Source organism: Salvelinus namaycush, chromosome 11 (genome assembly GCF_016432855.1).
Source record: "Salvelinus namaycush isolate Seneca chromosome 11, SaNama_1.0, whole genome shotgun sequence".
NCBI classification, from domain to species: Eukaryota; Metazoa; Chordata; class Actinopteri; order Salmoniformes; family Salmonidae; genus Salvelinus; species Salvelinus namaycush.
In genome coordinates this window covers 23,294,791-23,319,258 of record NC_052317.1, presented here as the reverse complement: position 1 = coordinate 23,319,258, position 24,468 = coordinate 23,294,791, and the positions used below count along the sequence as shown (strand labels likewise).

Sequence of the window (24,468 nt, the reverse complement as noted above, 5' to 3'; positions counted from 1 at the left end):
TTGAATTCTAAGTAAATCACTGACAATGTCACCAGCAAAGCACCCCCCACACTATCACACCTCCTCCTCCATGCTTCACGGTGGGAACCACACATGCAGAGATCCTCCGTTCACCCACTCTGCGTCTCACAAAGACACGGCGGTTGGAACCTAAAATTTATAATTTGGACTCATCAGACCAAAGGACAGATTTCCACCGGTCTAATGTCCATTGCTCGTGTTTCTTGACCCTAGCAAGTCTCTTATTCTTATTGGTGTCCTTTAGTAGTGGTTTCTTTTCAGCAATTCGACCATGAAGGCCTGATTCACGCATTCTCCTCTGAACAGTTGATGTTGAGATGTCTGTTACTTGAACTCTGTAGCATTTATTTGGGTTGCAATTTCTGAGGCAGACAACTAATGCTCTGCAGCAGAGGTAACTCTGGGTCTTCCTTTCCTGTGGCGGTCCTCATGAGAGCCAGTTTCATCATAGCGCTTGATGGTTTTTGCGACTGCACTTGAAGAAACTTTCAAAGTTCTTGACATTTTCCGGATTGACTGACCTTCATGAGTAATGATGAACTGTCATTTCTCTTTGCTTATTTGAGCTGTTCTTGCCATAATATGGACTTGGTCTTTTACCATATAGGGCTATCTTCTGTATACCAACCCTACCCTCTCACAACACAACTGATTGGCTCAAACACATTAAGGAAATAAATTCCATAAATACATTTTTAACAAGGCACACCTGTTAATTGAAACGCATTCCAGGTGACTACCTCAAATCAAATTGTATTAGTCACAACCGCCAAATACAACCGCCAAATACAACCTTACAGTGAAATGCTTACTTACGAGCCCCTAACCAACAGTGCAGTTTCAAAACAATATGGATAAGAATAAGAGAGAAAAGTACAAGTAATTAAAGAGCAGCAGTAAAAAAATAACAATATATACAGGGGGCTGCTGGTACAGAGTCAATGTGCAGGGGCACTGGTTAGTTGAGGTAGTATGTACATGTAGGTAGAGTTATTAAAGTGACTATGCATAGATGACAAATAGTCTGGGTAGCCATTTGACTAAGGTTCAGGAGTCTTATGGCTCGGGGGTAGAAGCTGTTAAGAAGCCTCTTGGACCTAGACTTGGCGCGCCGGTACCGCTTGCCGTGCGGAAGCAGAGAGAACAGGCAATGACTAGGGTGGCTGGAGTCTTTGACAATTTTTAGGGCCTTCCTCTGACATTGCCTGGTATAGAGGTCATGGATGGCAGGAAGCTTGGCTCCAGTGATGTACTGGGCCGTACTACCCTCTGTAGTGCCTTTCGGTCGGAGGCCGAGCAGTTGCCATACCAGGCAGTGATGCAACCAGTCAGGATGCTCTCGATGGTGCAGCTGTAGAACCTTTTGAGGATTTGAGGACTCATGCCAAATCTTTTTCTTCTGAGGGGGAATAGGTTTTGTTGTGCCCGCTTCAAGACTGTCTTGGTGTGCTTGGACCATGTTAGTTTGTTGGTGATGTGGACACCAAGGAACTTGAAGCTCTCAACCTGCTCCACTGCAGCCCCGTCGATGAGAATGGGGGCGTGCTCGGTCCTCTTTTTCCTGTAGTCCACAATCATCTCCTTTGTCTTGCTCACGTTGAGGGAGAGGTTGTTGTCCTGGCAACACACTGCCATTGGAGGAATCCCGGAACATATTCCAGTCTGTGCTAGCAAAACAGTCCTGTAACTTAGCATCTGGTTCATCTGACCACTTTTTTTAGTGATCTAGTCACTGGTGCTTCCTGCTTTAATTTTTGCTTGTAAGCAGGAATCAGGAGGATGGAATTATGGTCAGATTTGCCAAATGGAGGGCGAGGGAGAGCTTTGTATGCGTCTCTGTGTGTGGAGTAAAGGTGGTCCAGAGTTCTTTTCCCTCTGGTTGCACATTTAACATGATAATAGAAAGCTGGTTGAGAGAATGCAAAGAGTGTGCAAAGCTGTCATCAAGGCCAAGAGTGGCTACTTTGAAGAATCTCATAAAATATTTGTATTTGTTTAACAGTTTTTTGATTACTACTTGATTCCATATGTGTTCATAGTTTGTTTTCACTATTATTCTACAATGTAGAAAATAGTTTTTAAAAAATTAAGAAAAACCCTGGAATGGGTAGGTGTGTCCAATCTTTTGAATGGTACTGTATATATGTATATATAAAAAATATGTTTTCGTTTTAAAAACAAACATGATGCAATGCTTGGATATGAGTTTGTTTTATCTATAATTTTGGCCGCTAAACAAAGACTATTTCAGTGAGGTATATTTCAGACTTCGCTTGTGATATTTGAATTTCACCATCTACAGAGTAGTACGGTAATCATCCTTTAGCTTATCCTGCTAATTCATTCTCCAATGCAAAGTGAATGTTTTCCTCTCTTTCTCACTCCCTCACTCTTTCCCTTCTCTCTTTCTTTTTTCAGGAGAAGAGGATAAGCTCCCTGGATGCAGCCAACTCTCGGCTGATGAGTGCCCTGACACAGGTGAAGGAGCGCTATAGCATGCAGAACCTGCGCAACGGCCTCTCGCCAACCAACCCCACAAAACTGTCGATCACTGAGAACGGAGAGTTCAAAAACAGCAGCTGCTGATTTAGTCGGACAGTGTGAGATGGTGTTATGGTCACACTCTCTCCATGCACACAGACCAATTACCTGTGGCTCTACAAAGAATGTCTAGATATTAATGTAAATAGCTTGTATCTTGTATTGGTTGTGTACAGAGATGATACTGAAAGACATGTCTTTTGAAGACGTGAACAAGGGGATCAACTGTTGTCATGAAATAGCGAATTGTTGTTTTATAAATGACATTCCCATATGCAGACAAATGCAGTTTTAAATAGATTTGAAGTATTCTCTAATTAAGAGATGATATATTGAGATGTACATATCAAAGGGGTTTGTTTCAATAAATAAGCACATAGTGAGCAGTTATAGCTCTAAAAACATAGTCATGATAGCAAAATAAACCAAAAAACATTTTATGCACTGTTTTTCTAACCCTACTTTAAAACAATATTTTTAACTTCTGTTTTTGTCGTCTTAAACTAGGGGTTGCATTGGTTTTGATTGGCTGATTTTGAGTATATTGGGACTGCTGCTTGCCCATTGTTAGCTGAAACCATAGGCCTTTGAGTTCAGGTTCTTACGGCCTACTGGATCTTCAAAAAAAGTGTCTGCTCACTCCCACCTTGCCACAGAATAGCAAATGTTATTTATTTCTGTACCTTCTACTGGCACGCCTTCAAGATCCCAAGAGAAGATTTTCAACATGACAGCCCTCCTGACTTTGTACAATTTTCTATTTCATGTCAATAACTACTGTTTATTAAGAGTTTGTTTTCTGTTCTCACCCATCCAACCTCCCCTAGGCACACACTTTTTTGTTGCACAAAAATCTATGAACTGGTGAATGTCAATGATAGCTTATCTGTCAGTTGTTGAACGTTATTGAGAATAAAAACTGCCTGTAACATTGTGGATGTTTTGCATTCGTGACTTTAATATGGTTTGTAATTCAACTACTGCTGAAGCACATGCATATTTGCAGTGCTCGACTTGGGCAGTGCTTGTGCTACTGCTTGAGCTTCTGCACCTAAAATATTCCTTGCACCCAAAATGATTACCGGCACCTATTTCAGTCCAAGTCAAACTCTGCATATTTGTGGAGTCGTTACATAAATCCACTTAATAAAGATTTTGTTATTGTTACTTTGTAAAATGTGACTTGATTAATGAACTAGTTAGTAGAACAGGGTACGACAAAAATACTTGTCAGCTTGATTGGAAGGCCTCAATGACCGATCAAATGTGGTAGATTTAAGCCTAGACAGACTGATTGCCACAGCATTGGTTGCTACCGACATTGCTCTAGGCCTGGGATTTTGAGTCTGGCAACTAGTCATCGTTCTGCCCATAGAGATCCTAATGACTAATTATGTGGTCCTACTGCCAGGGGGCTTTGGCTGGCTGTCTCCAGTAGTCCTAGCCACGTATGCGCCCCAGACAACGATTATCTCCTCTTCCTCTCTGGCCCCAGTTCGTGCTCATGACATGTCTGCCGTCTGAATGGTTTGTTTTTGCTAGCCGGCTCGTTTGAAGAAAGTTTTTTTGGTCTGACCTAACTATCTATACATGCATTTTGATTTAGCCTGCGTCGAATAAATGAATACACGTTAACGGAGTCCCCACATCGGTGATATTGTTAGTCAACTAGCTAGCTAAAATAGCATCCTGAGCTTGGATTTTCTGGTGCTTTCATCAATGTGCCCATTCACACGTTTATCTGCACTCTCACTGGCTAGAATGGTCCCACCTGATCTCGCTTCCCCCTCTCTCGTCTGCCTTCCATATTTGAGAACACATATTTCCATTATTAGAGCGGTCAATATAATAGACAAGATTTGATAAAGTCAGTGTTCAACATTGCAGGCTACTGCCGACTGACTGATTTACATAGAACAATAAATAACTCATTATTATTTGTAGGTCAGTCACGGCCAATTAACCCTGCTCCAACAGATATCCACAAATCCGCCATGGCAGACATCAAGAACTTCCTGTATGCTTGGTGTGGGAAGAAGAAACTTACACCCAGCTATGACATTCGACGGGCTGGAAACAAAAACCGGCAGAAGTTTCTGTGTGAGGTCAGTTGTATTCTTTAAAATGTGTCTGCATCAGCAATGATCTGGTAAATAACATTCATATTTTGACCTATGTTCCTCTTCAAAGGTTCGTATTGAGGGATTGGGAATGGGAAACTCCACCAATAAGAAGGATGCCCAGGCAAATGCTGCCAGAGACTTAGTCAATTATCTTGTCCGAGATGGAGAAATGAATGCAGCTGAAGTCCAAGCCCTTGGGGTCAGCTATTAACATATTACACCTAATGCTTTTTTATCATTCAAGATAAAACATGCACGTGTGGTGATAACGTATTAAAAATACTTTTCATATTTATAGGTAAGTGTACCTGACTTCAGTGGGGGAGCAGGGGGTGATAAAGGCAACGTCGGCTTTGGAAGTCTTCCTCCAAGTGTACCTATCCCACCTCACCTGGTTGTGAAAGCTGAGCAAGGTATTGTTTTATTTAACTAGGCAAGTCAGTTAAGAACACATTGTTATTTACAATGATGGCCTAGGAACAGTGAGTTAACTGCCTTGTTCAGGGGCAGAACGACAGATTTTTACCTTGTCAGCTCTGGGATTCGATCTAGCAACCTTTCGGTTACTGGCCCAACGCTCTAACCACTAGGCTACTTGCTGACTTCACCAAATGCCTGTATAGTCTGTTTTGTGAACTCTCTTTATATGGTGTCATAACTTATCTTGATGTTTAACTGTTGCTTCAGCAAATGCACCTTCTGGACCAGTCCCAGGTGTCACTGGTTTGGGATATTCGGGAGGTGATGGTGGAGGCAATTATTCTGGAGGTGCTGGAAACAGCAATGCTCCGTGGGATCGTGGGGCCAATCTGAAGGACTACTACTCAAAGAGAGATGAGCAAGAGGCACAGGCGGTAGGACCTGTCAATTCACAATATTTATAAAGTGTTGTGGTTTCATGTCTATCATTAGCTATGCTTATGCTGAAATATATTTAATAGGCAATGCATTTGTAGTAAGTCATGGTCTTCACACATGTTGTATTTTAAACTTTGACATGTTTATTTTCCCGTTCAAGACTCTGGAGTCTGAGGAGGTAGATCTGAATGCAGGACTCCATGGCAACTGGACTTTAGAGAATGCCAAAGCCCGTATGAACCAGTTTTTCCAGAAGGAGAAGAATCAGAAACCCCTTGGTTTGTGCCGTGGCGGAGATCTTTGTGGGCTATACTCAGCCTTGTCTCAGGATGGTAAGTTGGTGGTTGAAGATTTCCCTCTAGTGGTGTGGGGGCTGTGCTTTGCCAAAGTGGGTGGGGTTATATCCTTCCTGTTTGGCCCTGTCTGGGGGTATCATCGGATGGGGCCACAGTGTCTCCTGACCCCTCCTGTCTCAGCCTCCAGTATTTATGCTGCAGTAGTTAATGTGTCGGGGGGCTAGGGTCAGTTTGTTATATCTGGAGGACTTCTCCTGTCTTGTCCTGTGTGAATTTAAGTATGCTCTCTCTAATTCTCTCCTTCTCTCTCTCTTTCTTTCTCTCTCTCAGAGGACCTGAGCCCTAGGACCATGCCTCAGGACTACCTGGCATGATGACTCCTTGCTGTCCCCAGTCCACCTGGCCTTGCTGCTGCTCCAGTTTCAACTGTTCTGCCTGCGGCTATGGAACCCTGACCTGTTCACCGGACGTGCTAAAAAAGCCAACTGACATTTACTCCTGAGGTGCTGACTTGCTGCACCCTCGATAACTACTCTGATTATTATTATTTGACCATGCTGGTCATTTATGAACATTTGAACATCTTGGCCATGTTCTGTTATAATCTCCACCCGGCACAGCCAGAAGAGGACTGGCCACCCCTCATAGCCTGGTTCCTCTCTAGGTTTCTTCCTAGGTTTTGGCCTTTCTAGGAAGTTTTTCCTAGCCACCGTGCTTCTACACCTGCATTGCTTGCTGTTTGGAGTTTTAGGCTGGGTTTCTGTACAGCACTTTGAGATATCAGCTGATGTACGAAGGGCTATATAAATAAATTTGATTTGATTTGATTTTGATTTGAATCAAACCGATTTACAAATACAGCCAAGTTGGTCCTGACCACAACAGGTCAGGTGGATATTTCAGCCTGGAAGTTGATCAGCTAGCCTGGTGGAACCAGCCTGAATCTGGTGTAACCAGCCTGAACTCTGGTGTACCAGGCTGGTTCCAATTGGCTAGTGATCAAATCAAATTGTATTTGTCACATGGCCGAATACAACAGGTGTTGCCCTTACTTACAAGCCCTTAACCAACAATGCAGTTTAAAGAAAATACCTAAAAAAGTAAGAGATAAGAATAACAAGTAATTAAAGAGCAGCAGTAAATAACAATAGCGGGGCTATATAATAGCGGGTACCAGTACAATGTGCAGGGGCACCGGTATTGAGGTAATATGTATATGTAGGTAAAGTTATTAAAGTGACTATGCATAGATAATAACAGAGAGTAGTAGCAGCAGCGTGGGGGGGGGGGGCTTCTTCTGACACCGCCCGCTACAGAGGTCCTGGATGGCAGGAAGCCCGGCCCTCTGTAGTGCCTTGTGGTCAGAGGCCGAGCAGCCGCCACACCAGGCAACGATGCAATCCATCAGTTATTGAGATTTTCTATAGATTCATTAGTAACCTAGTTTATCAGGAGTATTGCTCCAACGCATTCATGACAAACCAAAGAGCTGAGCCTTAGACATACATTAGTTATGTGGACTGTATGTTTTTCTGCTGGACTGCTATGTAGACAGAGCCCTCATGGGTGTGCGGTTAACACCTGAGAGATCTCGGCAAAGTCATTTTGGAACTATTTATACTTCAACCATAGAGATTCTATAATCCAATAATTAGTTATAGGATTTCTATGACCTCAACCAATACCTAGGATCAATATTGTACTATTTGAATTTAACTGGACTAAGTCATTCTTAATATAAAAAGAAGTGGACATGTGATGCCAGAATTCACAACCTTACTTGTCATGACATATGGTATCCTTTAGGCTGCACTAAAGTTGTCACATGGTTGCATCCACAATGGGGGATGGAATGGGCAGAGTATTGTGTGGTTTTGATTTCTGGTGTCACTTGTTCCACTAGGGGTGGGACAGTCTGGCTGTGGTGATAAGGTTGATTGTTGTTTGAAGTCTGGCAGAAAAACATACTGGCTCCCTCAAGTTCTCATCTGAGTGGACAATGGACTTGTCAAGCTCCGAGGTCAGTTGGTCCAATGTTTGATACATGTTTTATCAACTGTAAAAGCATGACAGTTACACATCATTCTGAATTCAGATACATTAGGCTTAGTAACATTATGGATGATGGGATTTATTCACTTCTACTTTAGGAGCTTTATTGCTGAGATGCAGTTATTTGTTAGACAGCTTGGTAGAAGTAAGTACCGACTTTTTCAGTCAACTCAAACTGAATTGTCTATCGGACGTAAACTGCTTTGTTTAAATGTTTGTAGATGAGTCTCAGAAATATTCGATATTTCCAAGTTCTGGAGAAAAATGTAAACGATGACAAAATAGTTTAGTACCTCTCTGGAGATGACAAGTATGACTTCACATGCCGAGTAAGAAATATATTTGAATTTGTTTGTAGAGATAATTGCCCGCGAGCATGGCTCTAACAAGAAGCTGGCGGCCCAGTCCTCTGCACTGTCTATCGTCCGTCAACTTTACCATCTGGGTGTCATTGAGCCTTATACTGGCATTACTAAGAAGAAAGAGGGGGAAAAACGTGTTTCACTTTTTGGAGTTAGTACATTTGTTTAATAATACGACGTCTTCATGTTGTATGCTTTGTGTTTGTTCACCTTATTTCAACATCTGTCTCAAGGTTAGAACAAAGTATGCAGCAAGTCTTTTTAACCTAGGGTTGAACCTTGGTGTCTTCACAGTTGGAAGCTTTTGAGGTGAATGTGGTGGATGATCTGCAACATCAGCTAAAGAGTATTGCCCAAGAACTGGGTGTTGTAATTCCACCTCCAGTAAGTCTCATTTATATGGTGACCTTTATTTACCGTTATACAGTTTCAATTAGTATCCGACCTGTTGCACAGAAAAGCAAGGTACTGTATGTGATTGATATGAGTATGACTTTGAATATGAGGATTATGAGTTAAACAATTTGCCTGTCCCCAGCCACCTGATCCAAGTACCCCAGTGTCCCTAGTCCAAGGGAAGATGGCTCTGTTTGAGCCCTCCCAGAGACAGAGCTTGGCCGGGGTAGTGCCCTGGTCCCCTCCGCAAGTCAACTGGAACCCCTGGACCAGCAGCAATATTGAAGAGGGCCCACTAGCATTTGTGAGACAGACTTGTTTCTAGCTGTACGTTTACTAAAAGAAATCCAACAATATATCTGTATTTTCTGTGGTTATTCTCTTCATAATGTGTCCTTACTTTCTCTAAAGTAAAGCAGTCTATTTTGTCATGGTGGACCTGCCATCCCATCTAAAAGTATCATTCCCATTTCCCTCTAGTGCACCCCAGAGCAAATCAGCGCTGACCTCCAACATGAGCTGACCTGTCAATTGGAACAAGATCAAAGCAAAACAGAAGGTGTTCTTGCCTTGACTTACTTGCTATTATCTTGATTTAGTGTTAAATGGTGGTCTGTTATGTCTGACTGACATGCAAAAACTTGTCTCCTAGGTCATTGGGGAGCGAGATGGGCTTCCAGTGAAGAATTTTGAGAGAGAGATCATGTCTGCTGTTCAGGGTAACTCAGTGGTGATCATTCGAGGGGCGACTGGCTGTGGCAAAACCACCCAGGTTCCCCAGTACATCCTGGATCAGTTCATCAAGAGTGGGAGGGCGTCCGACTGTAACATTATTGTAACCCAGGTAAGATTCAAAATTAAATATGCATGGACTTCCTTGTTTGTGATAAGATAATGACTTTGTCTCCTTGGGAAATGTTGTTTGGCAGTGTGTAAACGTTAAAAGGCATTACAAACAGAAACACAGGTCCAGGACATGTTCTGTGACATGAATGTACATAGAATGTAAAAGTGCAGATGGCTGAATGACTGACTGCTTTATCACAGTGTCCTCCTTCCCTTCTTCCTAAGCCCCGGCGTATCAGTGCAGTGTCTGTTGCAGAGCGTGTTTCCTACGAGAGAGGAGAGGATGTCGGTAAGAGCTGTGGGTACAGTGTCCGCTTTGAATCCATCCTTCCATGGCCCCATGCCAGCATCATGTTCTGCACTGTTGGTAAGTATCTCTCTTATCCTCATTTCTCATTCATACATTAGGTGTTTGTGTGTAGCAAATACAGCCTGGATGTAAGCATTGCAGAAGTAGGGCTGTCCCAGACAGGTCGACCAAGAGTCGTCTGTTCTTGTGAAATGTTTAAATGTGTATTTTTTCATATATAGACGCATCCTATGTGTTTTAATCAAATCAACTATATGCACTGTTTGTCTGATGCTTTAAGCAAATTGTCTGATGAAATAATTAAGACACACAAATGACTAGAGGGAGTCTGACCGCAAGTGATTTGATTGTGCCGGGCCTGGCTCAGACAGCGAGTGACTGGGTGACAAGTACCCGTTTTTTCTCTCTATTCCCTGCTGCAGCGACCACGACGATACACCAATCGTTTGTATCGCGCTATCCGTGTTGCTGAAGCTGCAACATAATTACAGCCATTTCTGACTGAAAAGTTCTGTTACCGAAATCCCTAATTTGTTTCGGAAAAACATTCCCCATTCCCTCAAGCCTTGCTCTCTTTACATGACACATGTACGCATCTCATGCACGTAACCAATAGGGCCTGACCTTTTAGCCTTTCATAATTACATCAATAAATAGGTTATAACAAACTCTGAACACTGTAACACATGTGACATAAAAATTGGATGCAGAGGACGTGACAAATAAACTCAAAACTGGGGAATGTTTACTGGTTGCTCAGGAGGTAAAGGGAAGTCAGATGTGTGGAATAAATTTGACTAGTTGTGGAAAATACTGGAGATCAAGAAAGACGTAAGGAGCAAATGCTGCATGCATATTATCTGTGCCAAACAAGTGCTGTTAGATTACAATATAATTTTCCTGATCGGTTCGAACAATGTAAACACCAAATACATTCAATGCATACCAGAGAGTCTGATGTAAAACCTTTATTACAGCAAAGATCAAAAACAGTTGCATTCATTTGTGAATGCAATATCCGAAATGGAGCGCTTTTGCCCTATTTATTGTGTACACTAATTATTCAATGGTCGCTTTATTTTACTTTAAAACTAAAATTCTTGATTGCATTTCAAATCATGATTGACTCGTATACTGTGTGATGACATGAATGAATAAAAGATTGATACAGTAGCCTATATAAGTATTGAAATATAGGCCTAAGTAAGTTACGGTATTAAGACTAAACAGGACGCGCTCTGAGGCCTACAGCTCGATGGTTATACAAGGCTGCTATACTAAGCTTACTAATGATAATAACATTACTTATTATTATAATGATGATGATGATAATAATAGTAATATTAACAAGAAGTAGATCAAGGGAAAAACTAGGGTTATTATTATTGTTATATATATCTTTTTTTTATTTGGAACGGTGTAAACGATACTAAATAAAATAAAATTAATACCAGAGAATTAATTTGGGGTTTACTCTCTCCTCACTTTTCTTACATAATATAACCATATACAATTTCAGTAGCACATGTCTTAGACTGATGGACTGTACCATCCCCATGGTTACACAATGGATCAGTCCACTCAGATGGGCACGAATCAGACAGGTGTCTTGTACACCATGATTTAATTTTTTGCTACTGCTCGACTAAAGAAATCTCGGTCGACCAACAGCCTATCGACCAAACAATCGATCAGTCGACTAAATAGGGTCGGCCCTAAGCAGAAGACACATTGAATTGTTTTGATATTGTCATGTTAATATACAGTGCCTTCGGAAAGTATTCAAACCCTTGACTTTTTCCACATTTTGTTACGTTACAACCTTATTCTAAAAGGGATTAAACCGTTTTTTCCCCTCATCAATCTATGCACAATACCCCATAATGACAAAGCAAAAACGGTTTTTTAGAAATAAAAAAATGGAAATATTACATTTACATAAGTATTCAGACCCTTTACTCAGTACGTTGTTGATGCACCTTCGGCAGCGATCACAGCCTCGAGTCTTCTTGAGTATGACGCTACAAGCTTGGCACACCTGTATTTGGGGAATTTCTCCCATTTTTCTCTGCATATTCTCTTAAGCTCTGAGGTGGATGGGGAGCATCACTGCACAGCTGTTTTCAAGTCTTTCAAGAGATATTTGATCGGGTTCAAGTCCGGGCTCTGGCTAGGCCACTCAAGGACATTCAGAGACTTGTCCCGATGCCACTCCGGCGTTGTCTTGGCTGTGTGCTTAGGGTCATTGTCCTGTTGGAAGGTGAACCTTCACCCCAATCTGAGGTCCTGAGCGCTCTGGAGGAGGTTTTCATCAAGGATCTTTCTGTACTTTGCTCCATTCATCTTTGCCTCGATCCTGACTAGTCTCCCAGTCCCTGCAGCTGAAAAACATCCCCACTGCATGATGCTGCCACCACCATGTTTCACCGTAGGTATGGCGCCAGGTTTCCTCCAGACGTGACTAGAGGTTGACCGATGATTTTTATGATTTTTCAACGCCAATACCGATACCGACACCGATTATTGGAGGACCAAAAAAGCCGATACCGATTAATCGGCCGATTCTTTTTTTTATTTTTTTATTTTTTATAAATGTATTTATTTGTAATAATGACAATTACAATACTGAATGAACACTTATTTTAACTTAATATAATACATCAATAAAATCAATTTAGCCTCAAATAAATAATGAAACATGTTCAATTTGGTTTAAATAATGCAAAAACAAAGTGTTGGAGAAGAAAGTAAAAGTGCAAAATGTGCCATGTAAGAAAGCTAACGTTTAAGTTCCTCGCTCAGAACATGAGAACATATGAAAGCTGGTGGTTCCTTTTAACATGAGTCTTCAATATTCCCAGGTAAGAAGTTTTAGGTTGTAGTTATTATAGGAATTATATGACTATTTCTCTCTCTACCATTTGTATTTCATATATCTCTGACTATTGGGTGTTCTTATAGGCACTCTAGTATTGCCAGTGTAACAGTATAGCTTCCGTCCCTCTCCTCACCCCTACCTGGGCTCGAACCAGGAACACCTCAACAACAGCCAACCTCGAAGCAGCGTTATCCATGCAGAGCAAGGGGAATAACTACTCCAAGTCTCAGAGCGAGTGACGTTTGAAAAGCTATTAGCGCACACCTCGCTAACTAGCTAGCCATTTCACATCGGTTACACTAGCCTAATCTCGGGGAGTTGAAGGGCTTGAAGTCATAAACAGCGCAATCAATGCTTGAAGCACAGCAAAGAGCTGCTGGCAAAACGCACGAAAGGGCTGTTTGAATTGAATGCTTACGAGCCTGCTGGTGCCTACCATCGCTCAGTCAGACTGCTCTATCAAATCATAGACTTAATTATAACATAATAACACACAAAAATACGAGCCTTAGGTCATTAATATGGTCGAATCCGGAAACTATCATCTCGAAAACAAGACGTTTATTCTTTCAGTGAAATACGTAACCGTTCCGTATTTTATCTAACGGGTGGCATCCATAAGTCTAAATATTCCTGTTACATTGCACAACCTTCAATGTTATGTCATAATTACGTATAATTCTGGCAAATTAGGCGGGCCAAACTGTTGCATATACCCTGACTCTGCGTGCAATGAACGCAAGAGAAGTGACACAATTTCACCTGGTTAATATTGCCTGCTAACCTGGATTTCTTTTAGCTAAATATGCAGGTTTAAAAATATATACTTCTGTGTATTGATTTTAAGAAAGGCATTGATGTTTATGGTTAGGTACACATTGGAGCAAGGACAGTCCTTTTTCGTGAATACGCACCGCATTGATTATATGCAACGCAGGACACGCTAGATAAACTAGTAATATCATCAACCATGTGTAGTTAACTAGTGATTATGATTGATTGATTGTTTTTTATAAGATAAGTTTAATGCTAGCTAGTAACTTACCTTGGCTTACTGCATTCGCGTAACAGGCAGGCTCCTCGTGGAGTGCAATGAGAGGCAGGTGGTTAGAGCGTTGGACTAGTTAACTGTAAGGTTGCAAGATTGAATCCCCGAGCTGACAAGGTAAAAATCTGTCGTTCTGCCCCTGAACAAGGCAGTTAACCCACCGTTCCTAGGCCGTCATTGAAATAAGAATGTGTTCTTAACTGACTTGCCTAGTTAAATAAAGATTAAATAAAGGTGTGTAAAAAAAATTATAAAAAATCGGCCAAATCGGTCTCCAAAAATACCGATTTTCGATTGTTATGAAAACTTGAAATCGGCCCTAATTAATCGGCCATTCCGATTTAATCGGTCGACCTCTAGAAGTGACGCTTCGCGTTCAGGCCAAGGAGTTCAATCTTCGTTTCATCAGACCAGATAATCTTGTTTCTCATGTTCTGAGTCTGTAGGTGCCTTTTGGCAAACTCCAAGCTGCCTGTCATGTGCCTTTTACTGAGGAGTGGCTTCTGTCTGGCCACTCTACCATAAAGGCCTGATTGCTGGAGTGCTGCAGAGATGGTTGTCCTTCTGAAAGGTTCTTCCATCTCCACAAAGGAACTCTAGAGCTCTGTCAGAGTGAGCATCAGGTTCTTGGTCACCTCCCTGACCAAGGCCCTTCTCCCCCGATTGCTCAGTTTGGCCGGGCGGACAGCTCTAGGAAGAGTCTTAGTGGTTCCAAATGTTTTCCATTTAACAATGATGGAGGCCACTGTGTTCTTGGAGACCTTCAATGCTGCAGAACATTTTTGGTACCATTCCCCAGATCTGTGCCTCGATACAATCCTGTCTCGAAGCTCTACGGACTTTTCCTTCGACCTCATGGCTTGGTTTTTGCTCTGACGTGCACTGTCAAGTGGGCCCTTATATAGACAGTTGTGCCGTTCCAAATCATGTCCAATCAATGTAATTTGCTACAGGTGGACTCCAATGAAGTTGAAGAAACATCTCAAGGATGATCAATGGAAACAGGATGCACCTGAGCTCAATTTCGAGTCTCATAGCAAAGGGTCTGAATTCTTATGTAAATAAGGTATTTCTGTTTTGTTTTTTTTATAAATTTGCTAACATTTCTAAAAACCTGTTTTTGGTTTGTCATTATGGGGCATTGTGTGTAGATTGCTGAGTTTTGATTTAATCCATTTTGGAATAAGGCTGTAATTTAACAAAGTGTGCAAAAAGGGAAGTCTGAATACTTTCCGAAGGCACTGTGTAGCGTAAATTGATCTATATTGCTCTATATCTAGGTGTGTTACTGCGGAAGCTGGAAACAGGTATTCGTGGGATCAACCATGTGATTGTGGGTGAAATCCACGAGAGAGACCTCAATATGCGTATAGCTGATGATCCCCAAAATCAGAATCCTTAGGGGCAGTTTCCCCTTATACAGATTGAGCCTAGCCCTGGACTAAAAAGTTCACTAAATGGAGAATCTACATTGATAATTCTTTGTAGTCCAGGACTAGACTTGATCTGTGTCTGGGAAATCAGCCCTCGATGTACTATATATAGAGTAACTGTTTACTTTTCACAGACTGACTTCCTCATGGTGGTGCTGAGGGACGTGGTCCAGACATGCCCAGAAGTGCACATCATCCTCATGTCCGCCACCATCGAAACCACCATGTTCAGAGAGTACTATTTCAACTTCCCCGTCATCGAGGTGTTCGGCCGCACATTCCTAGTACAAGGTAAGAGAGCTCAGTCAAATGGAGCTTGCACACTTTCTTAAATCAATCTAACATCTAGTTTATGGGCTTGTAATGGACAGGTCTAAGGTGTTTCTAACAAGGTTTCAATCTTTTCCAAAGTACTTTTTTAGAAGATTGCATTCAGATGACTCATTTTATTCCTCCTCCGAATGATAGAAAGAGAAAGGATGAGGAACGAGGAGATGAAGAGGTATTGGACAATAATTTGCCCTCCGTATTGAGCACAGATGACCATTTCATTTAACCACAGTTTCTTGTTCAATGGAAGTGTTGTCTTTGTATATGTTTGTCTTCCTCTTGTCACAGGCCAACTGTAATGTGATATGTGGGCCAGATTACACCCCAGAGACAAAGCGCTCCATGGCCCAGATGAATGAGAAGGAGACTCCCTTTGGGCTGGTGGAGGCCCTGCTGAAGTACATTGAGACCCTCCAGGTGGCCGGGGCCGTGCTTATCTTCCTGCCCGGCTGGAACCTCATCTACTCCATGCAGAAACACCTGGAGATGAACCCACACTTTGGTGTGTATTCTCACTACGTCCCTTGTTCTACCATAGAAAATGCTATTGGTCAAGGTATTTGTATTGATATCAACAAATGCATCGTCATTTTAGTCTCAAATCTCCCGTGTTTCTGCCATATACATGCTGTTGGTCCTAATTGTAATGATAACAGTATATTGACTTGTTATTCATTTGGTTTCACCCAGGAAGTCAACGGTACCTGATTCTGCCTCTCCACTCTCAGATCCCCAGAGAGGAGCAAAGAAGGGTATTTGAGCCTGTGCCTGAAAACATCACCAAGGTCAGTCAGTCAGGCGTCCTAGGGTTTTTCCTGTATTGGTGTTTAATGTTGCTCATGTGTTCTTTATTTTTGATGTTATGAATATTTGATCCTTTTCAGGTGATCTTGTCAACAAACATCGCAGAGACAAGTATTACCATCAATGATGTAGTATACGTCATCGACTCTTGCAAGTAAGTGCTTCTCACTTGATATACTGTACTCTGTGATCTGCTTTAATTCGATTAATTTTCATTGTATTGTATGGGAGTGTAGCTACCAATGACTAGGGTTGAATGGTGGGAACCGGGTTACCGGAATTTACTGCCCTAGACCACTCCCCTTTCCCGGGATAAATAACTTGAATATCGTTGCTTTAAATCAGTGCACGTGTGAGCACTCTCTCGCAGTCTTGCTTTATTTACTCAATTCAAATTGCATCCGAAATAGATAATCCTGTTCTAGATTATGTATGTATGTGTGTATACATGCATACATGCATACATACATTTTGGACACACCTACTCATCCAAGGGTTTTTCTTTATCTCTACTATTTTATACATTGTAGAATAATAGTGAAGACATCAAAACTATGAAATAACACATATGGAATCATGTAGTAACAAAAAGGTTTTTAGATTCTTCAAAGTAGCCACCCTTTGCCTTGATGACAGCTTTGCACACTCTTGGCATTCTCTCAACCAGCTTCATGAGGAATGCTTTTCCAACAGTCTTGAAGGAGTTCCCACATATGCTGAGCACTTGTTGGCTGCTTTTCCTTCACGCTGCAGTCCAACTCCATCACTCTCTTTGGTCAAATAGCACTTGCACAGCGTGGAGGTGTGTTTTGGGTTGTTGTCCTGTTGAAAAACAAATGATAGTCCCACTAAGTACAAATGAAATAGGATGGCGTATAGCTGCAGAATGCTGTGGTAGCCATGCTGGTTAAGTGTGCCTTGAGTTCTAAATAAACCACAGGCAGTGTCACCAGCAAAGCACCCCCATACCGTCACACCTCCTCCATGCATTACGGCGGGAACAACACATGCAGGGATCATCCATTCACCTACTCTGAGTCTCACAATGACAGCGGTTGGAGCCAAAAATCTCAAAGTTGGACTCATCAGACCAAAGAACAGATTTCCACCGATCTAATGTCCAATGCTCATGTTTCTTAGCCCAAGCAAGTCTCTTTTTCTTATTGGTGTCCTTTAGTAGTGGTTTCTTTGCAGCAATTCGACCATGAAGGCCTGATTCACGCAGTCTCCTCTGAACAGTTGATGTTAAGATGTGTCTGTTACTTGAACTCTGTGAAGCATTTATTTGGGATGCAATTTCTGAGGCTGGTAACTAATGAACTTATCCTCTGCAGCAGAGGTAACTCTGGGTCTTCCTTTCCTGTGGCGGTCCTCATGAGAACCAGTTTAATCATAGCGCTTGATGGTTTTTGCGACTGCACTTGAAGAAACTTTCAAAGTTCTTGACATTTTCAGGATTGACTGACCTTCATGTCTTAAAGTAATGATGGACTGTCGTTTCTCTTTGCTTTTTTGATCTGTTCTTGCCATAATATGGACTTGGTCTTTTACCAAATATCTTCTGTATACCACCCCAACCTTGTCACAACACAACTGATTGGCTCAAACGCATTAAGAAGGAAAGAAACTCCACAAATTAAATTTGAACAAAGCACACCTGTTAAGCTGGTTGAGAGAATCCCAAGAGTGTGCAAAGCTGTCATCAAGGCAAAGGGTGGCTACTTTGAATAATCTCAAATATATTTTGATTTGTTTCACTATTTTTTGGTTACTATACTATTCCATATGTGTTAGTTCATGGTTTTGATGTGTTCACTATTCTATAATGTAAAAAATTCAGAAAAACCCTGGAATGAGTAGGTGTGTATAAACTTTTGACTGGTACTGTATTTCAAAATGAAAATCAAATTTACTAGCCTAACTAGGTAGGCCGCATGTGCTGCACCAGAATCACATGTTCTCTCCCTCCTTTATCAAGGTTTGAACGATGTGCATATTCCAGTCCATATAATACATTACAGTAATACAGTTCCCACTCAAAAGGATTAGCCTACTGGAGCTAGTTTCAGTTATTTACCCAAGACAGCATATACAGTGCCTTCCGAAAGTATTCAGACCCATTGACTTTTTCCACGTTATGTTACGTTACAGCCTTATTCTAAAATTGGTTAAATAAATGTTTTCCCTAAATCTACACACAATACTCCATAATGACAAAGCGAACTCTTATTTACGTAAGTATTCAGACCCTTTACTATGAAACTTGAAATGGAGCTCAGGTGCATCCTGTTTCCATTGATCATCCTTGATATTTCTACAACTTGATTGGAGTCCACCTGTGGTAAATTCAATTGATTGGACATACACCTGTCTATATAAGGTCCCACAGTTGACAGTGCATGTCAGAGCAAAAACCAAGCCATGAGGTCGAAGGAATTGTCCGTGGAGCTCCGAGACAGGATTGTGTCGAGGCATAGATCTGGGGAAGGGTATCCAAAAAATTCTCCAGCATTGAAGGTCCCCAAGAACACAGTGGCCTCCATCATTCTTAAATGGAAGAAGTTTGGAACCACCAAGACTTCCTAGAGCTGGCCACACTGCCAAACTGAGCAATCGGGGGAGAAGGGCCTTGGTCAGGGAGGTGACCAAGAACCCGATGGGAGAACATTCCAGAAGGACAACCATCTCTGCAGCACTCCACCAATCAGGCCTTTATGGTAGAGTGGACAGACAGAAGCCACTCCTCAGTAAAAGCCACACGACAGCCAGATTGGAGTTTGCCGAACTGGGACGAATATTCAACCTTCCAAACAGGACAATGATGCTAAGCACACAGCCAAGACAATGCAGGAGTGGCTTTGGGACAAGTCTCTCAATGTCCTTGAGTGGCCCAGCCAGAGCCCGGACTTGAACCCGATCAAACATGTCTGGAGAGACCTCCCCATCCAACCTGACAGCTTGAGAGGATATGAAGATAAGAATGGGATAAACTCCCCAAATAAAGGTTTGCATTGCTTGTAGCGTCATACCCAAGAAGACTCGAGGCTGTGATCGCTGCCGAAGGTGCTTCAACAAAGTACTGAGTAAAGGGTCTGAATACTTATGTAAGTGTGAAAAAAAACTGTTTTTGCTGCTTTGTCGTTAAGGGGTATTGTGTGTAGATTGATGAGGGTAAAATACAATTTAATCCATTTTAGAATACGGCTGTAACAAAATGTGGAATCAGTGAAGGGGTCTGAATAGTTTCCGAATGCACTGTAGTTAGCTACGTCTATGGGATAAAAAAATTATGTTGTGCGTAATGTGCAGTAGCGTGTGTGTGTGTGTCAGATAATGGCACAATCATTTGGTCTTTTTTGGGCTTGGGCTCATTAAATGTATTTAATGTATGGCTCAGTTAGTGTCAGGGTTACATTTTCTATCAAAGCTCTAACAACCTCCAGACCCAGGCCAATTTTATATGCTTTATAATACTTTTGAATGACACTTCCGGTTTTGGTAGGAAATACCGGGTTACCTGGGAGAAAAGTGATTTATTCTCGGGATGGAACGTTTGTAATATACCAGCAAAATATTCAACCCTACTAATGACCGCCCATGATGGTGTGTTTTCTCTTAGGCAGAAAGTGAAGCTGTTCACGTCTCACAACAACATGACCAACTACGCCATGGTCTGGGGCTCCAAAACCAACCTGGAGCAGAGGAAGGGTCGGGCCGGCCGCGTCCGGGCTGGCCTCTGCTTTTATCTTTGGAGCAGAGCACGCTTTGACAAGTACGTCTCTGAACCGCAACCTTCATTGAATTGAAGAGATGCCAAACGTCTGGGCCTGTATTCAAAAAGCCTCTCAGAGTAGGAGTGCTGATCTCGGATCAGGTCCCCCCTTCCATGTAAACATATTAATTATGATATAAAAGGCTAAACTGATCAGCACTACAACTCTGAGCTGCTTTATGGATATGTGCCCTGTTTATTCACTCTTACCCTTACTTGTATGTCAAACTATGAGTTTGATTTGAAAAACACAAGTGAAGAATGTATGCCTCTGCTTCTGTGCTTACCCTTTTCTTCATTCCAGACTGGAGACCCATATGACCCCTGAGATATTCCGTACTCCTCTCCACGAGGTAGCCCTGAGCATCAAGCTGCTGAGACTAGGATCCATTGGCCATTTCCTTTCCAAGGCCATCGAGCCCCCTCCCCTGGACGCAGTTATCGAGGCAGAACACACACTGAAAGGTTAGTATTTTAGCTTTGACCTTAAAGCTAGAACCCTTAGTTGCTACATCCATTTTTGGACTGATAAATGAATGTATATTAAACACATTGATTCTTACAGAATAAAACTATAATGTTGACATCATGGATGCATCCATAGCTCTATGAATTTGAGTGGTTACATATCTCCAGGCCCATCCATCAGCTTTATTCCAATAACCGCTTTATTGTTTCTATTGAGGTTCTAGCTTTAATAGATTTAGTTTTTTACTCAATTTCTAAATGAGGCCCATTGTTGTAAGCATTACCAACAACCTTGAATAGTGTTGGCATTTACGGTTCTTCAATATTTTTCCACTAGAACTGGATGCCTTGGACACAAATGACGAGTTGACTCCACTTGGTCGGATCCTTGCAAAGCTTCCAATCGAGCCACGGCTGGGAAAGATGATGATTATGGGCTGCATATTCAAGTGAGTGCTGCATCAGAAGTCATGCATGCATTTAGTAAAATCCTTCCCTAAGATACTATTCCATATTGACAAATCGCTATACACATACACTGTTTTATGTTTCCAATGAGAAATGGTTTCAGTAGTTGGTGCTTTCTCTGCTCTGCTTTCTAGTGTTGGAGATGCAGTGTGCACCATCTCTGCAGCATCATGCTTCCCAGAGCCCTTCATCAATGATGGCAAGCGCTTGCGCTACGTGCACCGTAACTTTGCTGGCACCCGCTTCTCAGACCACGTGGCACTGCTGTCAGTCTTCCAGGCTTGGGACGATCTGAGGTGAGTCCTGGCTTCATATAAACATGCAACATGTACATCTAGAAAACAACCAATCCCCTCTTATGGATTAGAATGAAACACTCCTATTCTCTCTCACTACCTGGAAAATGAAGGTTAGAAAGGCTTGTTAACTTCATTGTAGAATGGGAGGTGAGGATGCGGAGTCCAGATTCTGTGAACACAAGAGGCTCAACATGTCCACACTGAGGATGACCTGGGAGGCCAAAGTGCAGCTGAAGGAGATCCTCATCAACTCTGGCTTCCATGAGGGTAAATTGTCAGTCTCAAATGCCCTATGGGTCCTGGGCAAAAGTAGTGCACTTTATTGGGAATAGGGTGCTATGTGAACAACACAATTTGGGTAGCTGTATTGGCATCATTTACAATCACATCTGAAATAGTTTACTGTTTTTTTGTCTTTTTATAAGAGTGCTTGATGACACAGATGTTCAACAACGTTGGACCTGACAACAACCTTGACGTGGTCATCTCTCTCCTGACATACGGCTCCTATCCCAACGTGTGCTACCACAAGGAGAAGAGGAAGATTCTCACCACTGCGGGGCGCAATGCCCTCATCCATAAATGCTCTGTCAACTGCCCCTTCAGCAGCCAGGACATGACCTACCCATCACTGTTCTTTGTCTTTAGCGAAAAGGTATTATCTCAAATTAAAAGTTATCAATGTCTACATAATAAGAATATACTGATGTGTCATAGGTTTTACTATGCTATAGGTTGTGTACCGGTTATTTATACGCTTAAATGTGAGCTAACGGGGTCACCCTGTCAGTGTTCGATGACAATCTATGATTGTAAATTGGTGTACAATTCAGTCTGACTGCACGCAACCAGTTAACACTACTGCTACAATTCATGACCACTCGTCTTTTGATTTCCCCCAGATCCGGACTCGAGCCATCTCCGCCAAAGGAATGACACTAGTCAGCCCACTCCAGCTGATCTTATTTGCCGCCAAGAAAATCACATCAAACGGAGAAATCATTGAGCTGGATGATTGGTGAGTGTAGCTACCATCTTTAAAGTGGTGCAATAGTGGAAACATGGTTTTTCCTGCATATTTACTTAGAATACTAAAAAGGGTTTTAGATTAAGCATAAATTGTGGGGTCAAGCAAATAAAACCACCATCTGTATTTACAGGATCAAACTGAAGATACCTCATGACGTGGCTGGCTGCATTGAGGGCTGGAATGGAGGCCCTTGTTGTGGAAGTCATCAAAGACCCTGAGTACATCAGACAGCTGCACCCCACAAACGAGCGTTTGCTCAACATCATCCGCCAAATCGCCAAGCCCTCCGCAGCCGGGCTTAACCTCATGGTCAACAATCTACGGTAAGATCAACACGACTGACCTCTCAGCTCAGGGTAGGTGGAAAATATCGAGATTCTGTCCCAAATGGCACCCTTTTCACTACATAGTGCACTACTTTTGACCAAAGCTCTAGCAGCCATAGTCTGATAAACATGAAATACCATACATACTTGTAGTGGCATTATTGGATTAGTTTATTCGGTGTAGGTTATCAACATTTGTGCACAGTATGATCTACTCCACTCAGTGAGTAATAGTACAGCATATGACTTTTTTCAGTAGTGAAATATGTCTGTTTTGAATACCAAATACAGCTGGTTTACATGTTTTTCTGTCTTTATCAGTTTTGGCGATGGTCCACGTCCTCCTAAAATGGGCAGGTTTGATGGAAGTGGAGGAGGGTACAGAGGAGGAGGAAGTGGTGGCGGATACCGTGGAGGTGGTAGATACAGGGGGTGTCAGGGATATTAGAGCATGTAACTTTTTGGATGTTGTATATAAAAATGCATAATATGATGTTTGTTTATTTGACTGTAATATTTGAAAAATGTCTACGGATGTTTTTGTTTTAGTTGTGCATTGTGTGACACCACCACTTTAAAGTCAAGGTTATTGGTCCACATATAATAAATGAACAATTTTAAGTCTTTGCTATATAGATCATCCATTCTCTGTATTATCTTTTAGACTGACTCATTGGATTAGTTTTGTATTTGTTAGCGTTAAATGCTTCATTTTGTCAGTGATTTATAACTTAAAGATGATCATTAAAGAAATCAATTCAATAAAAGACTTTTCTCCAACACCGCCAGATTTCCTTTGCATTTCCTCTGAAGGCACAAAAAGGAGCACAATTTTGAAAAAACGATTTAATTAATTGTTCATATAAAGTGCACGTTTATGGGGCCAGTGCATAAAGAAAGCGTTTAACTTTACATTGAAATGGACATGAACACAAGAAAAATAGACTTAAGTAGTAACAGCTGTTACATGGCAAGATACTGAGCAAACAGCTACATTCAATAGTGAATTGCCTGTCAAAGGTCTGGTTACTTCAACTTGTTTTAACCATTGTGTACAACACAACACATTTACGCTGCAATCCTAGACTCAGGAATCCACCCACATTTTGTGCAGCAAGCCTACATCGCCCTTGGTGTTGTACTCCAGTTTGTTGGTGGTGATCTCCAAGCTGAGTTTCTGCAGGGCCTTGGAAAGATGATCTGTCTCGTTCTTGTCCCCACTGGCTGTCTGCTCCAGGTCCTCACTCACTTTGTACAGATTGTCAGGAACAAGAATGGTCACGCCATACCCGTGGTTATCATGAATGTGGTTGTTGGTGAGCTTCAGTTGGGGCTGAGGGAGAAGCTGAATAGAACGAACATTTCATGTTACTGACCAATCCTTGGTTTTCTACTTGAGTAGACATAAGTGAGGTTGTACACTATTTTCACGAAGGTGAAGCTTACAGCGTACACCTATTTAAATTAGGTCTGCTTTACTATGCCACATTTATTACACTTACTACAACACCACTATCACAGATTATCCTGCTGCTGACAATCTAGGGTTCCTCCTAGCTTGAGTTGATTCATTTCCCCAGAATCACCACTTTCCCAAGAGAGTAAGCGGTGAAGAGAGAGGTTTTACTCCACCCAAAATTTGTCCACAAAAACAGACCCACGAAGTGAGGAATTTTTGTATGGAGGTCAATGAGTGTTAAAATGTAATTGCCAATTTGCTAAGTAAGGCTTACTTGATCAAATAGAAGCTCCATAATGGATAGGTTGTTACGAATGCACTGATAAAAGTGGACGCACGTGGCATTTT

At 41.9% G+C, this 24,468-nt stretch overlaps 2 protein-coding genes across 2 annotated transcripts in view; both read left to right on the top strand.

Annotated features, from left to right (window-relative positions):
- LOC120055302 (ras GTPase-activating protein nGAP-like) overlaps nt 1-3,498 on the top strand; it is a 77,085-nt gene extending 73,587 nt beyond the window's left edge. Inside the window, exon 19 of the mRNA XM_039003177.1 lies at nt 2,440-3,498. Within this exon, the coding sequence (XP_038859105.1) occupies nt 2,440-2,607 (168 nt within the window). The 3' untranslated portion in view covers nt 2,608-3,498. The remainder of the gene's footprint in view (nt 1-2,439) is intronic.
- A 1,058-nt stretch (nt 3,499-4,556) lies between these two features.
- On the top strand, nt 4,557-23,441 carry LOC120055562 (ATP-dependent RNA helicase A protein-like). Its single transcript, XM_039003436.1, is given in 29 exon segments — nt 4,557-4,667; nt 4,753-4,884; nt 4,984-5,098; nt 5,373-5,539; nt 5,704-5,804; nt 6,677-6,724; nt 7,990-8,036; nt 8,250-8,389; nt 8,548-8,637; nt 8,792-8,953; nt 9,130-9,210; nt 9,302-9,493; nt 9,721-9,862; nt 15,012-15,092; nt 15,297-15,455; nt 15,557-15,666; nt 15,783-15,996; nt 16,185-16,279; nt 16,379-16,452; nt 19,918-20,070; nt 20,375-20,535; nt 20,876-20,987; nt 21,141-21,302; nt 21,445-21,572; nt 21,731-21,960; nt 22,208-22,323; nt 22,466-22,498; nt 22,500-22,658; nt 22,983-23,441. Coding segments are annotated over 29 exon segments (3,642 nt in total). The 3' UTR covers nt 23,110-23,441.
- The last annotated feature ends 1,027 nt before the right edge of the window (nt 23,442-24,468 follow it).